Below are 16,290 nucleotides of genomic sequence, written 5' to 3'. Positions count from 1 at the left end.
AGTAACTAGTTGTAGTAGTTGCTTTCCATTGTTGAAATGAGTAAGCTGGTCATAGAGCTGTGCCTTTTCTCTGAATCCACATCACTTTATTATTCCTGGCTCCTTTTCCCTTGAACAATTCTGTGCTCAACCTCACAGTCAATGTGATCCCGAGCACAATTTTTTACTTCATTCCTTCCCACAGAACTTTCCCTAAATTTCATATGGCAGCTTTCTCTTTTTTACCACTTTCAGTGTCTCTTTCTCCCCTAAATTTCCAAATGGTAGACCCCAAGAACCACCTGTTTCTTACTCTGCAGTCTGATTAAGCTAATTTCTATTTTTTCACATTGCTAGTTTTTCAGAAAATTGTAACTTGAGAAATTGGGGTGTATTTGGTTAAAGGCAAATTCATACCAGAAAAAATTATATTTATTTTTTAAAAATTTAAATAATTTTATAATTTTTCTACATTTAATTTGTTATTTTAGTTTAAAAAATGTAAAGGAATGTTGCTAAAAATAAAGGATAATGCTATTGCAAATGATACAATATTTTGCTTTAATTGCAATCAGATAATACACTGGAAAAAGCTGAATATGGGAATAGATAAACAGTGATAGGATGAGAGAAATTGCTCGTGTCGACTGAGTTTCCTTCATGCAGGCTCTAACAGAAAGGAGCACTAAGACTTATTTTGTGTTCAGAATTATTTATAGATATTCCAATAAGCACAAGAGTGTAATAATACACAGTACTTTAGCCTTTCCACAAAAACACTTGGGAGTCTGCTGTCCACTCTAGTAGTGAAGCTGGAGTGTCAATCAAATTTTAGGCTCTGGTCACAGAGAGTGAGAATTGAAATGAATAAATTATCTCCTAAATGCCTCTTTATTATTAAATAAAATACCCCAAGCAATAGAGAGCAGGTTAAACTCCCATTGCATAGGAAGAACAGAAAGGTATTCCATGAGGCCGGGGTGAGGTATTCTGTGTGCGAGTGTTTTCAAGCATGCTTCTGAGACTCTTCTGCTAAGCTTGATCCTGGATACTAAGTACTTCCAATTTGGCAATCTAATCAATTGCTGAATCACTGGTTTCTGTTTTCTTACCCTAATAGTTCACTGAATTTTGTAAGAAAATGGACAAATAGGTGAACAATATCAGAAAATTTCACTTTTAAAAAAAGGAAAGTTATCTTGTGTTCCTATGTACCTGGAATCTTCTTGTCAGAACAATGGAAATCTCTTTTCACCTGATACAGTGTGGAAGGGAGATGGCTGTGTGTGTGTATAATAATGATGATATTGCAAAACTTATAATGCTGCCTTATTAGACTAACTTCATTATTTTAATCTAAGTAAAATGAATTGTTGCTGCAAATTTTCTGTCTATTCTATCTGTAACAAAATAGGTAAATGTTTCATAAGCCTATGAGGATGCAGGTTAGGTTCATTTTGCCATACCATCATTTGAAGTACTAATGCCATGATCTACTATAAAGTAGGACGTAAAGAATGTGTGATAAGAAGCTAGAAATCTAAATCAAGGTTGCAAAAAAACTCCAATATTCTGGAGTTCTTTTGTCATATTAAAACTCTGACATATCTAAATTTTGTCCATGTCTCCATTGTCTTCTGAGCATTCCCATGTATATGTGCATATAGGGTAATTAAATTTATTAACAACTCGAATGATATATTTAGTTGAGATGGAGATCTGGAACATTACTGGAATTCTTTTGCACTTAGGCAATGCAGAGTTTAATGTTTTTACTACATTATAATACATTTACTTTATGATTTTAAGTGGTTTATCCTGGGGATTAGCCAAATAAATATTGTATATGTTTCAGGTTTGGACACTGAGAATAAGTCACGGGTATTTTTGGTGTTGCTAACATATTTATAAAAGCATAAAGAATTTATTTTAACCTAAATATATAAAAATGTATAGTAATAAATTTAATGGTAAAAAATCAACTACTGTGATATTGGCTGGATGCTCAAAAGAAAGATGGCATTTAAGCATTTTGCTCTGCATGTTGAATCAGGTTGGATATTAAGAACTATTTTTTCACTGAAAGAGAGGAGAGTCTATGCATTGGAACATGCCCCCCAGGGAAATGGTTGAGTAACCATTTCTGGAAGTGTCCAAAAAACAAGTAGAAGTGGCACTTTACAAGATACTTTAGTGGGCATAGTGGTATTTGGTTCAAGGTTGGTTTTGATGATCTTTGACAGTGATTCTATGATTCTATTAAGTTAGACATTATGGTTAACATCGACTCTAAGAAAAAATGAAAACTATGAATAGCCAGTAATTCCAGAGGGTCAAGTCAAGTATAAGCTCAAGCTAACCCCATTCCTATATATAGATAAACAATGTTCTGGATGATGAGGAAGCTTATTTTAAACTCGTAACAAGTTGTGGTATATCAAATTGTATAAGTGGTTGTATCTAAATGCCATCTAAATGCTATCATACTCTGATTCTGAAATCCTGAACTGAATAAAAAAAAACAAAAAACAAAAAAAAAAAAAAAACAAAAAAAGGAAAGGTTGAACTACCTGCCAGAAATTCCCAAGAAAAATTCCATGAACTTGGTAAGGACACTGGAATTCTGAGCTTCTGGAAGTATTAGAACAAAACTCACCAGAAGTTGGGAATTCAACATTGTTTGGTGGAAATATGAAAAGTTGTCAGGACTGAAATCCTAAGCAGAGCATGAACTGATGGTGTCTCATTCACCTACAAATAAGTGAAGTGAACAGTCTGGGGTGTTCCTTCTTATGGACAGTGAATGATCTAATTGCAAATAGCATGTGCATTTCCATGTTCCATGTCTTCTGCAACATATGTTCTGCCTGAAGCCCTAGTTTTGTTTAAGATGTTGGTCTTAAAATAATGGTTAAATATATTGTATTCATTGATGCCATGTATTTTTTGAAGACTACCAGGAAAACTTGTCAGCAGTTCACTGGAAAGATAAAAGGCAAAGTGAATTGTTAAAATTAAAATGTCATTTACCAGCTGGAAATACTTAATTGCTTATTAATACAAGAGCAAGAGTTTTGAGGTGTTAATTCCAGGGTTGCACCTGAATAATTGAAGGCATATTCATGTGGATGTAGCCTGGGAATGTATCCATGTAGTGGAGAGAATAACCTGGTATGCAGTTTGCCATCATTGTGCATTTAGATCCTGGGGGATAGACTCCTACATTTTTATTTCATTGTTCTTCCTGTGGGTGTTCATATATTCCAAAGAAAATTTTAAGATCATGGTGAATTTTTGTTAATGATTCTTGACAACATGCTGACTGACAGGCTGTTATGGGTAGACTTTTTGATACTTAGGTATTTACATTACTTTAAAATCATTCATAGCTTTTCACAGCTTGCAGTGTAAAATCTGTGACTATTTTAATAATTATTAGTCCTGCTTCAGATTTAACTATACCATGTCAAATTGGGCCCTGTATAATAGTATACAGCTCCTCATTCTTGTAACCAACTGCAAAGTTTAAATTGCATAATCAGGGACTTAAGTTAGTTGTTTATAGTGGAAACTCTTTTTTTTCATTTATTTGACAAGAAGTGAACACAAAGACATCTCATACCATATATAATTGACCTAATATAAGGAATAGTTTCATGTGGGTGATGGTGCATTTTATTCTCATGCAAAAGAGGCAAATATAATAAGTGTAGGTAATATACCTAGTGGAAAAACAGTAATCATAAGCAAATTAAGATACGAGAAATAAAAATGAAGGATGAGGTTTTCCATGTTTCTTGTGAAGTCAATTTAACTTCCAGTGTGGACAGTTGTGATTAGACTTTCCTTTGAAATATCCTAGCTTCATTGAAACTGTAGTCAATAACTCCCTTTTAATGGTAAACCCCTCTCTTTTCCAAACCCTTTTCCCTGTACTGTGAGCATACATTTATAGTAAAAGTAAAATTACTTTCTTCTATTTTTGATAATTGGAGAACATCTAGTGTAACAAATATATTTAAAATATATAAATTCACGTTTTGTCACAATATGATCAGTATTAGGAGAATTTACACTTAGAAATAGGAAAGCTTTGGAGCTATGTGGGGACAGATTTCAAAACGGTGATAGCCTTTCAGACAAATTAGGTAAATCTCTTTCAAAGATATTATTCATACTAACGTTATGACTGCCTTCAAAATAGGAAATAAGCGATCTGACTTCTTGAGTTGCTTTCAGAGATTTATGTATTTTTTCTTCCTAGTTGAAATACTGTGGAAAATCCTAAATTTTAGCTATCTTCTTGATCCATAATCTCCCACTGGCTTCTCAGAATAAATATGTGAATCATCTAGATGATTTTATGTTTAGAACCATATATCATATTATTTTGTTAATAAGTCCAGTGCTCTTAAACCATAATGTTATTATTATAATGTTTTCTGTTTTGTGTTGTGTATCATTCCTTCTCCATCTTATTGTCTCATATTTGTATTTTTCTTTCTGCCATCACCTCAGTCATTATGTTACCTTACCTCGTTCCCGGTACACCCAGTCCTCAGATCACCATTACAGGGATGTCAGGTATATGTTTTCCTCTGTGTGACTATGTGTGGGTAATGCATGTACTTCTGTGTACCTACATGTCCACTTCTGGTTTTGTTTGTCTGTTTATAGTGGTAGAAAACTTAGAAGTTGAGTTAATATCATCATTAGTTTTGTTAACATAGTGTGCACACAAACACTGGGTAATTCTTCCTGTGTTTCACTGGAATATTTTCTCACTGCCAATAGTCTATAATTGATGGTCCTCAAAGTTAATGCCTTATTTACATCACTCTGACGTCTTTTAGAGATTATATAAAGAAAATAATTTAAAACAGCGAATACTAATAACTGCTAATACTGTGGCTTTAATATGCATAAAATCATATATGAGTGGCTGTATTAAAGATTATGATAAAACTGGAGAGTTATATCTTTCTCAGTCTTGTAGCTCTTGTAGCTGTGAGCCAAAATACGTAAATTTTTAAAAGTAGCTTTGCAAAGTTCACCAAAGTTCCAGTCATGTTCTGTTCCAGTGTTTTGTTCTGTTGTTGACATTGATTGCTTTTCATGTTGTTTTGTCTTCATTTCATCCTTTTGTTGCTTTTCATTGTGTTCACCCGTTCTGTTTTGGCAGCCAGGATCACACAATGTATCCTCTATTTTGTGAAGATGCAATCAGATTACTCCGCTCCCGTACGATGTGCCGTACCTATTCTGAGGGTGCTTACTATGATCTTGAGAGGTATAACTGATGTGGAGTATGCCATTAGCTCTGCCACACTGACACTGCTGTGTTTGATGTACAAACTGAGAATGTGATCTGTGTTTTAAGAGATAAACACATGCAGTGAATGTTTTTCTAATACTCTGGGTATGTATGCATCTTAAAACAGACTACTTGGGGCCATGGGTAAATCCCAAAAGGTACCAAATAGCTTTGCAGAAGCCAGTTTTAAAATAGATTTTATGGATATTATATATCTGCGTCTTTTATAACCCTTATTTTTACTGGAATTTTCCAGAGTGCTTGTAGTATTTATTATTCTCTTTGAAATAACAAGGAAAAGCCTATCTACTTTAAAGTACAAGAAAGAGTGTCTTCTGAAGTCTTATACTTTGGGTAACTGAAAAATAGAGTGAAAAATAGAAGTGTATGCTTATGTAAGCTTATGTTGTATTTATATTTATACTGCATATTCTGTGATTTAGGAGTACTTGTACACACTCACAATATCTGTGTGTGATTGCAGAGCATCATAGTTCCTATTTACACATGAAATACATGGAGAGAGAATTTGAGTCCATAACAATTTCTGTCAAATAATTTGCCACTTGAAATACAGTGGCTCTTAAGCTATGCTGCTCAAGTACTGTAATTAAAATATTTTCAGAAATGTTGCAAACCAAAAAAGTTTACATAGTGGTGTGTAAATAGAAATAAGAATGTCAAACTGAAAACTGTAAGCCAATAAAAAGGAAGTGGTAACTTCAGATCAGATACAATGGTTGATAGAGCTGTTGCTTTACAAGAGGGGCCACGTAAAATTTCCAATGCAAGAAATAAAGAACTCTATATATTAATTTCATGGCTGCCCTCTGGATATGAGTCTGAGAAGTTCATTAATGCTTGCTTTGGATTCAGATCCTGTGTTACCATATTTTTAAGTGAATGTGACTTTTGGATGCAGAAACAAAAAAGGATCTGAAAAATCCTTAGAAAGAAGTATTTATTTTTAAATTTTCTCCAAACCTGTAGTGTATTAGACATTTTAACAATTACAACTCAGTCAAGCATTTGTTTTGAAATGATTCTGTTTTAAAAGAAACCTAGTATAAAGGAAGTGTATAAATAGTTCTGTCCACATGTAGAAAGTTCAATAAGGAGAGGGATTATTTTGTTTGTTTTTTAAAATGCATGATAAAATGTGCTCATTTGTATGCTATTTCAATAATTAATTTTTTTTTGGCCTTAGATATATACTCTGATTTGCCACCCCATTAATTCTTGTGGTCTCTTTTAGCATTTTTTTACTTTTTTTCTTTTTCACCCCACAGAGTGACTAGTTGGTTCTCTTTCATCTTTGCTGAATTTTGTGTCAGTCACTGTTTATCTGACATGACAGACTTCAGTTCATTAGTTCTAGGACACTTTTACATTATCAAAACCCTAAATTTCTGAGGTCATTCTTAGGTTAGGGCAGTCATCATTTTGTTTTTCTGATAGCTCCCCCCTTTTGAAGAAGTCCAACTCTTTCCCTCCCAAAAGGAACAGCAGCATTGACAAGATATTTACTCCAGCATATGCCTAAGAAAGGCAATAAGCACCTGTGCATCTTCAGTGACTTCAGAGCCCTTAGGACCTGGGGTCTTCCCAAGAACATCCTGCTGCTCAGTGCCACACCCCGAGTTCCCTTGACTCCTCAGTGTTACAGTCAGCACGGTAGCGCCAGCTGGGCTCAGCTCACCCTGCTGCAGCTACTCACACTGCATGCACACAAGGCATCATGGCTGGACATGTCGAGCTTTACTTACGCTTTGACTTATATCCCCCAGTTCAGAATCCTACAGAGTTATATGAGCTAATTCATCATTTGACAGTAACACATTTTAAATGATCTGACACACAGATGATGATAATGACAAAGTAATATTCTCAAGGTTCTTATTCTTAACCTTGTCCTTGTATTTAAAAAAATATTAGCAGTTCATTCCAAATAAAATTATGCTGAAAACCTCACTGTATGAAATTCTTTCTCAACTTACCTACCTCAGAGCTCAGCTGAATCAACAAGAACACCACACTGTGCAATTTATTTTTTTCCACTTAGCCTTTGAGTTTAGTGTTGTAGGTCCATAAAAAGTGGGTTGTGTACGTTTTGTGCAGGATGTGAGGTTTCTTTCAGGCAGCATTTCTGTTGTTTCACTTAAGGAAATTAGATTTTGCTTCTGTTTTCTTTCCTGACTTTTGTTTTACCCAGTAGACATTTTCTAACTCCCAAATCCTACTTTTGATGAACACTCTCTATTGTTCAACTACTAGTTTTCTGTCAATGTAACTTTTTACTTCTATGAAATACATGTGCATTGATCAAGTGTTCTTAGTAAGTTGTTAATTATTTCTGAATAGAATTTGAAAGCAGAAGTTTAAATTTATATATATATACGAAAATATATGTTCAGAGTATACAGCCGAATTGAAGATTAGTGTGCTTTATCTTCATCACATCTTAATAATACAGTAAGGGAATAAATAATGAAAAAGCACCCTCTAAAATGTCTGAAATATCTGTGCTATTTATTCCATATTCAGGAGGACTAGGCAGGAGAGAAGAGTGCCTAATTCATATTATGATGACACAGCCTATACTCCTGAAAGGTATTTTAATTTATATAGTAAAAATAGATAGAGTTGAGTAATAAATTTTTATGAAGCGTAGTCTAAAATTCTAATTGACCTAGACTAAAGATATTTAAATTTACAGTGCACTTTATGCCATATTTCTCTAAATACAGAACAACTAATCTCCATAGTTTTAAGCACCTCATTTTCTTTTTAGCCCTCCGTTAATTTGACTTCAGATTTTTTAAGCATAATTCTTAACTTGAAGAATTTTTTATTCATTAGATGTGGGTGGAAAATGGAATAGTACAGAGGAGCTTAGGTACAGCTAAAGGTTTTTTCTCAACTTAACTGCACCATAATTCTAATGGCTAACCTCTTCTGTCACTAGAAGTCATTCTAGGGCAATTTAGAGTCCTCAATTTCATTCTTTCAATAACCTGAATACCCTAAGATGGTACTCAGGTTTTAGCATGCTACTGCCCACATTGACTTAAAAATGGGCTAACCAAATGCCTTCAAATTGGTTTTTCGTGTTTGCCATACTAGGAACCAAAGTATTATTGTTCTTCCTAAATTTTCTTATGCGTATAATGTATCACAGTGAGCAGAATATCACTAAAATCTGACACATAATCTGAAAAGTTTTGGAGTGTCTCTGGTAGTAGTAATTTGATAACAGCCTTTCATGTATAAAGAGCTAGGCCAAAAGAGAAGGAAATCTGAAGAAAAGAACAAATCAATGTTCCTCTCCCTCTTTACAATTAGATATTTTATACTTCTCTGTCCATTTTTAAGTCAATGCCTGATTTTTCTGTACGCTATGGGAACAGGTGAAGCAGGGATTTTCTTTTCCTAACTCATAGCAAGAAATTTTGTTTTTATTTGATTGTTAGGAATAAATACAGTCATATTTAAGAAAAAATAAAGTGCACTGCAATTTTAAACCCTTACTTATGTGTTTATGATGTCTGCAATAAAGTAGTTTCATCAAAAATTCTTATTTAAAATACTGGTTAACTGGAGAGACTGGCTTCAGTTTTGAGGATATGGATTATCAGGGAGAGTACCTGTCATTCTCCAGCAGTATTCTAATTTATATGGGATTAAATCTAAATCCAATCTAAAACTAGATTAAACTGAAGTGACTTTCATCCAGCCATTGATCTGGCTATAAACCATGAAAAGAAAAAAAAAAAAAAGCCGCTCCCCTACCATCCAATTGGACATAGAATAAACAAGGGCAGCTAATTGACATTCACATATATTGCACCCCATATGGTCTTCCCTCAACATAATATCCAGGAGATGTGAGGTTATTAAGTTTGTAAACATACTGCAAACCCTAAGATTCTGCATCATGAGAAGTTTGGAGAAAAGGCAGACAAGCAAAAAATACTGCTGTGATTCCCAAGAACAGACTAATGAAAATTCTTGGATCAGTGTGTTCAAGTCATTAAAAAGTTTTTCCTTTAGCCTATGGCTAATATTTTAAGTACATAGAAATGATTTTTTTTGGTCCAAATTGATAATATAGTGGTCTCTTGATTATTTCTGATAATCCCTGTCTTCTCACTCACTGTCATGTGGAAATCATTGAATACAGACAACATAGGAGTTCCCTGGCTTTACCCTAGCAAGATCCTGAAAGTATAAAACTCCAGAGATTTAGTTGAAACTCCTTAACCAAATGGTGGATGATTTTTATCTAGTTTTAATATGCTGGAGTAGTGGCGCATAAACAGTTTATCCTGATTTCTTAAAGCAGCTTTTTCTGTCCCATTATTTCTTTTCCCGATGGTTTTTGTTAAGATAAAATACTTCTATATGTGTTTTATGCTGTCTTCAACTGGTTTGCTGAAGTGATGCTGCAAAGGCTTGGGCAGCCCATATTCAGTACCTGGAAGAACAATACCACTTTAATTAGTTTTCATTGTTTGATCATTGAAGTGAATTTTCTTCTGTTTCTTACATACCTGTGAGAAACCAACTACCCTATCAAATAGAAAAAAAAAAAAAAAAAGATTACAACTGGACAGGTCATGTATTTGAAGTTAAAAGCAATATTTTAAACTCTTAATGTATATTATGTTATTTTTGTTAATGTTTTGTCTCCACAATTAGTTTTTTATTATTCCACAACTCAATAGCCATTGAAAACATGAAGATATTTATGTACGAAAAGATAAGAGATCAATTAGTCTTTATGTAACTGAAGTTTATGGCTTAACTGCTGAAAAGACTAGAGATAAAAATATAATAATTGTATAAGGAAAAAAGCCCTATAATTTCTTTGGCGTTTGGTTTTGAAAAAGTTGCTTTTCTTCATACTTGAAAGAAAATATGAAATGTACAAAATAATTACAAAATTATTTGAAAACATTTGGAAGTCTTCCCATTTTGTTGAGAAGTGGTCATATCACATGAATTAGAGTGATAATAGTAATTCATCATTTTTAATAACACTTCTTTGTTTTAAATGCATTGTAAAGGTGGTACAATGGTGCAAGTTCATGGGCAGATGATATAGTCAATGGTTCAGCTGAAAAATATGGGTAAGTAAAAAGTGTAGTGTTACAGATAAAACTAAAATATATTTTGGATCTTTATACAAAAATTTCATTTATAATTGTACCAAATTTATTCCTAATAAATGTATTTTTCTTGATGTCTTTCTTTCTTGACTCAGAACTAAGGCACTTATGCTCTAGTCTTTTTTCCAAGATTAAACTGTTTTATTCAGTTACAAATAGAAAAAGAACATTAATTATGTTTGAACTATTTTTAAAACATGTTCTCACTGTTCAGGGCTGCTTTAATGAAAAGTGGCTCTTTAGTGATACCTGCCTACATCTGCACTGTTGGGGAAGGTGTCTTTGAGACCCAATACTTTTTTACTGTTAGAAATAATCCCAGTTCTATCTGTTTAACCTATCTTCCACTGATGCATAAGCCATGCAAAGTGCTGTGTGCCCTAGAATCTGTAGTTCTTCCCAGTTGTATCTGGCTTCTGATCAAGAAAGCACACAAATTTTCCTTGCTTTTAGTTTGTTGACTTTACTGCCTCCCCCTCATTTTCTTACTGCTCTTGCAAGAATTTTCTTTTTTTTTTTTTTTACTTCCTTCCTGTGTGAATGTGAACAGAGAACATGAGAGACTGTTAAATAGAAATGTAAAAAATCTGATAAAACCCAGAATGAATCCATCAATATTTTAATATGGGCTTCTCTCTTCTTTAGAGAGCAAGGATTGGTGAGAGTCTTTTGGCTAAGCATTATTGCAGTTGCAGAGACTTGAGACCATACATATTCTCTAGCTTTTTGAACCACAGTGCCACTGTTCGTTGGCTCTTCATTTTTAAGTGCACAGCAAGGGCCACATTATTATTTCAACCTGGAAACTGCAGAAACATGCTGAAAATGAACAGCATTTAAAGAAGGTTGGAAAGTACTCAGTGTAACTAAAGCTTTTGCTTTTGATAGTCATATTAAATAGTCCTGGCTTACTTCTCTTTTCTTACTTTTTATCCTGAATAGATGCTAACATAGGTAAATATCAGGGTAAATATCTAAAAATAGTTTTTTAACGTGAAAAAGAAACTTATTAGTTACTACTCTCTGTCTCCATTTAAATTTAGCTCCTAAAATGTTTGGCAAAGGAAAAAATATAACATCATTTATTGTGAACCTTTATGACTTTTAAATAAAACATAAGGCATAGAAAACACTTTAATAAAGACTGCTGAAATTGATCAGATTCTGTACAGATCAATGGATTTAGAGAATGCCTTTAACAGAAACTGAATGCCATTTTGCTCATTCATAATTTAAGAACATGAAAGATGATAAAATCTTACCTACCTGCTCTGGTTTGAATGATTGGATTGAAATCCTGGTGTCATCAAGGGACAAAACTCTTGATGTCAGGGAGGTCAAAATTACAGATCTATTGCCAAAAATTAAGAAGAAGATAAACATGTAGCTGAAGTACAAAATATATACACAATAACTGCATGGTTACAAGTCTGATTGTGGTAATTTACTATTTAAACATTTTTCATATTATTGGTGTTTAAAAATGTCACTGAAAAAAAAACCAACTATGTATATGGGCCATATAGAGATAAAATTATATTTAAGATCTGAGGAAAAAAATCCCACAAAATCCATCAAGAACCAAGTACTTTTCATATTTTGCATTTAGTGCTGCATCAAGAACCAAGTACTTTTCATATTTTGCATTTAGTGCTGCACTTTAAAAAGACACATTTAAGTATATGCTTAGTTTTAAGCCTACAAGTACTCAGACTGATTAGTCTATAATCTAGGTACTCTGCTCTTCTACATTTGAATATTCAAGCTCTACTAGGAAATTCTTCTTTTTCATTGCTTCCCACTCCAAATCCTCTAGCATTGTCTTATATACTACTATACTTGAGTCATGAGTCACATGTTAATTAAAATCCAGGCATGTTCCTGGTTTTGCTCATACATTATGGTATAATATTCAAGTTGAGTGGGTGAAATATTGTGTTCCAAAATGGGAAAAACTGTGGAATATATTTATAATATAAAGCTGAAAGTGTTATATTTTGGAATATTTCCAGTACTTTATGGAAGTTTAGATTATTATCTGGAGAGAATCACTGCAGTAGATTCAGTTTAAAACTAAGCTGGGGTGAAGGAGAGGAGAGGATTTCAGCTCTCATCTTTGAGAATTTTGAATTCCCAGCTTTTGAATCCTAATCAGCTTTATCGTGATCTTCAGTGAGTCATCTCATGAACATAGAGATGCATATTCCTCCAGGGTGATTCTTTTATATATGTCAGTTGAGGGTCTGTGTTAACGATGTTGAAAGTTAGAAGTGGTTGGCAAAATACAAAATACTATATAAGGCAGCTGACTATATAAGTAAAAAGGTACATTGCAAGTACCAGAAGCAAGGAAGCAAAAAGACTCTACAACTTTCTTGCAGATTAAAATTATACGAAATGCACATCATTTCAATCTTCCAAGGATTTACATTTCTTATTGGTTTTATTGATATTTGATTGTAATAGCTAGTATTTACCTCTAACTGCATCCACAGAATCATATAACAATTTGGTTTGAAAAAAAAAAAATTTGGTCTGCTTAAACTCCCTGTGTGGAGCATGACTTGCTATTCCTCAGCAAATATGTCAATGATGACACACATTTTGGGGTGTACATCTCAACAGGTGTAGATACATATGCTTTCCTTAAGCATTTTTATACTTGTACCATGCCATGTGTTAGCATGGTCAGCTGTGTCGACAACAGTCATGAAGTACTGCAGTGTCAGGCCCAGATACCTGAGCAAGCTGTGAGCCACAGCATTTCTGTGGCTGCAGCAGAACACAGGAGTGTGGAGCACAACGTGCCTGGGATCACAGCAGAGTTCCCTGCTTTGTCTGCTTAGCTGAGTTAGCAGAATAGTTCAGACTCTGTCATGCTGCAGTTCAATCATGCCTGTCACTGGCATGGAGATATACTGGTAGTTATCACATATACCACAGGGTAATATGCATGTGACCAGATCATATCAGTGTATGGATGCACATATATATCTATATCTATAGCTATATATATATATGTATGCACACACACACACACATATATATCTATATCTATAGCTATATATATATATATATGCACACACACACACACATATATATATATATGTATATATATAAAACATATATTAAAAAATTATACAATATTACAGCAACCAAAATATGTTCCTTTACCTTTTTTTTTAAACCAGAGTACCTAAAAGCTTTACATTCATGTCTTTTAAAAACTATAGCAGCACATGATTTTATATTAAGTTCCTTCATGAGTGTAGATGAGTTTTCCTGTAAGAGTGTAGATGAGTTTTCCTGTAAGAGTGTAGATGAGTTATTTGCTGAGATATCCTGTCACCAATTTTTCTAGAGATTTGACAGTGTACTGCTCCTTCCCAATTTTCATTGCAATATTTATGACTCAAATTTAAGTTTTTTTGTTACTAGAAATCTCATTTGGTTTTAGACATGCTTATCTATGTTATGCTAACAGAGGATCTTGTGTCTGTGACTAAACAGCAAAGTTCCTATAGCTAGTAGAAGAATAACATGTCCAAGGATCGAAATCCAGCAGCCATCCACAGACACAGACAGGTATTGCTATTGTATATTAGCTGGAGTTTGAAATTATAATACTTAGAAAGTGTGGTGTTGTATTTTTCTTGTTCTGTTCAGTGTTTCTAGATGGAAAAGATGCATCAGGAGCTGAATTGTAGTGTACTGTAATCCTACAACAATTCTATTTTTATTTCTTCAGTTTTTTATTACAAGAAAAGCCTAATGCTAAAATGGTGATTGGCATGATCTCATCATTTGTGCAGAGTAAAAAATTTAACATGGGCTTTTAAATAAATTATTTTCAGTCATTTTGGGGAAAAAAAAAAAGTTCTATTTGTTATGTAAGCTGTTACAATTACTTACTGTTGAAAAATGTAATGTTGGAAATGGAAAAGCTTATAAAGCTTTCTCTATCCATAAGTTTAGATCAATGACTGTAATAATATGTTGAAAATTCTTTTTATTTGTTAAGAAAAGTAACAAGTCTGAAAAATTAAAAATCAGAAAGTATTATTTACTGCACTGGTAACAGAGTTCACATTTGAAATTTGCAGTATATATATGTATAAGTGGAGATAAATCAATATATAAAATAAAATTTGGTACCATTTTTGTTTAGGTACTACAGCAACCAGAGTTTACAGTGGTACCTAAATTATAACAGATTCTAGTTCTAGTACTTGATGGGTTTGGAACAAGAAGTTATACTGTGAATACTCACAGAGCTTTCTATGTAGTGACTTACAGAAAGCTCAAACTGTCTCATAGTGCTTGGCTTGCTTGGTGTAGAAGCTAACACTGCTGTACCTTTTCCTCAGAGCAAGGGAGAGCTATGCTTGCAAGTCTTGCAGACTTTGGCATGGAAATCAGCCATCTATCATGCCTGTCTTCCCTAGCAAAAGTAGTAGGGTGCTACAATAGTCAGTACTAGATGGAGATCATTATTTGACATTTCATTAACTTTATTTTCATAATGAAAAGTCTGTTAGCAAAGGTAAACAGTGCTAGTGTACATTAAAATACTATATGGATGTTGAATAGTTTAACTAAGACTACCGTATTTCCCTCTTTAAAAATCAGTAATTCATATGATACAATTTGTAATGAGAAAAGAAGCTTCATCTAGAAAATTTGTAAGCATAAGTCTTTAAGAATGATACCTGAAAAGTTAGAAATTTCTGTTTTTAATTTAACTTCCTCCCATAACTATGGTTGGATTTTGATATTCATGCATAATTGTTTACAGTGGTAAGGAAGGATGTTCAATGCACAAACATATGATAGATATGAATGATAATTTTCCTATAAAAGGGACAGTTGCTGAAGACTGGGATCATGTAGTATGTGTGTTTACTGTTAAAAGGATAAAAAATAGGTAAGGAAGAAGACCAGAGAGTAAAACTATTTTTTTAATTGCTCTTTATATGTGTATGATGTAAAACCACAACATGAAGCTTTCAAGTGGAAGATTGTCCCCTTGAAATATCCCTCAATTTGCTGTAGTGGTTATTGAGAGGATTGCAGCCTGTAGTCTGGAACCTGAAGGTGACAATGAGTTTGACCTCAGGACTCAACTTAGTCTTCAAATCCTTCAGTCTACGAAACAGCATTGCCACAGCTTCAGAGGTTTACTGCCAAAATCCACCCTCTCCTTCACTCCGGGGAACTCCCCCTTGTTTTTGCACTGAAGGAAATGCCCACTGGAGATTGTAACAAACTGTGTATTAGCTACTGAGTGTGACAGTTTTGAGGCCTTTATCTGTTTAGCTGCAGTTGCTCCATGATGTTCTGCAGAACACAAAACCTGCTCACTAAGCCATTGCTATTGATCCAAATGGTAAAAACGCCTCCTTCCTTCTAATCAGGCAATAGGTCAGACCTCTAATAGCCTAAAAACTACTTTTTATACCTATAGAGCTAAAGAGAATGAGGCCTTAAGAGTAACAAATGGGAGCCTTAACTTCTCATGAAGTCTTTATGAGAAGCATGTGGTTGCCACTCACCTGTTCCTCTGTGTGTCCTGCTGGCTGTTGGAAGGAGAGAGGAATGGAGTGATACCCTTACCGTATTGCCCAGTGCCTGCTGCTCCAGGGTAGAGGGCGCTCCAGCAGTCCTCTACTCACTGACAGGAGAAATGCTGACACCCAAAAAAGTCTCTGTGGGCTCATTAATATTCTTAAATATGTGGATAAACAAGATAAGGGTGGGTTTTTCAAGACCTGGATATAAATATTCTTTGTAATTTTGTTGAATTTAGGAATATTTTTTATTGGAATTTAT

At 33.8% G+C, this 16,290-nt stretch overlaps 1 protein-coding gene across 30 annotated transcripts in view; it reads left to right on the top strand.

The window, feature by feature from the left end:
* Positions 1 to 16,290, top strand: part of RIMS2 (regulating synaptic membrane exocytosis 2) — a 446,434-nt gene that overhangs the window by 294,831 nt on the left and 135,313 nt on the right. For 4 of the 30 annotated variants that reach the window (XM_068183411.1, XM_068183392.1, XM_068183402.1 and 1 more), the window contains one exon: positions 4,498 to 4,563. The exons of 25 other annotated variants lie outside the window; for them this stretch is intronic. In XM_068183411.1, coding sequence (XP_068039512.1) covers positions 4,498 to 4,563 — 66 coding nt within the window. Of the gene's footprint in view, positions 1 to 4,497; positions 4,564 to 5,161; positions 5,270 to 7,837; positions 7,904 to 10,359; positions 10,423 to 16,290 lie in introns of all 30 variants that reach the window. One more of the 30 variants, XM_068183375.1, reaches the window with a different exon arrangement.

This window comes from Anomalospiza imberbis, chromosome 1 (genome assembly GCF_031753505.1).
Source record: "Anomalospiza imberbis isolate Cuckoo-Finch-1a 21T00152 chromosome 1, ASM3175350v1, whole genome shotgun sequence".
In the NCBI taxonomy this organism is placed as follows: Eukaryota; Metazoa; Chordata; class Aves; order Passeriformes; family Viduidae; genus Anomalospiza; species Anomalospiza imberbis.
The sequence above is the reverse complement of the archived record's forward strand: the minus strand, read 5'-3'. Positions and strand labels throughout refer to the sequence as shown.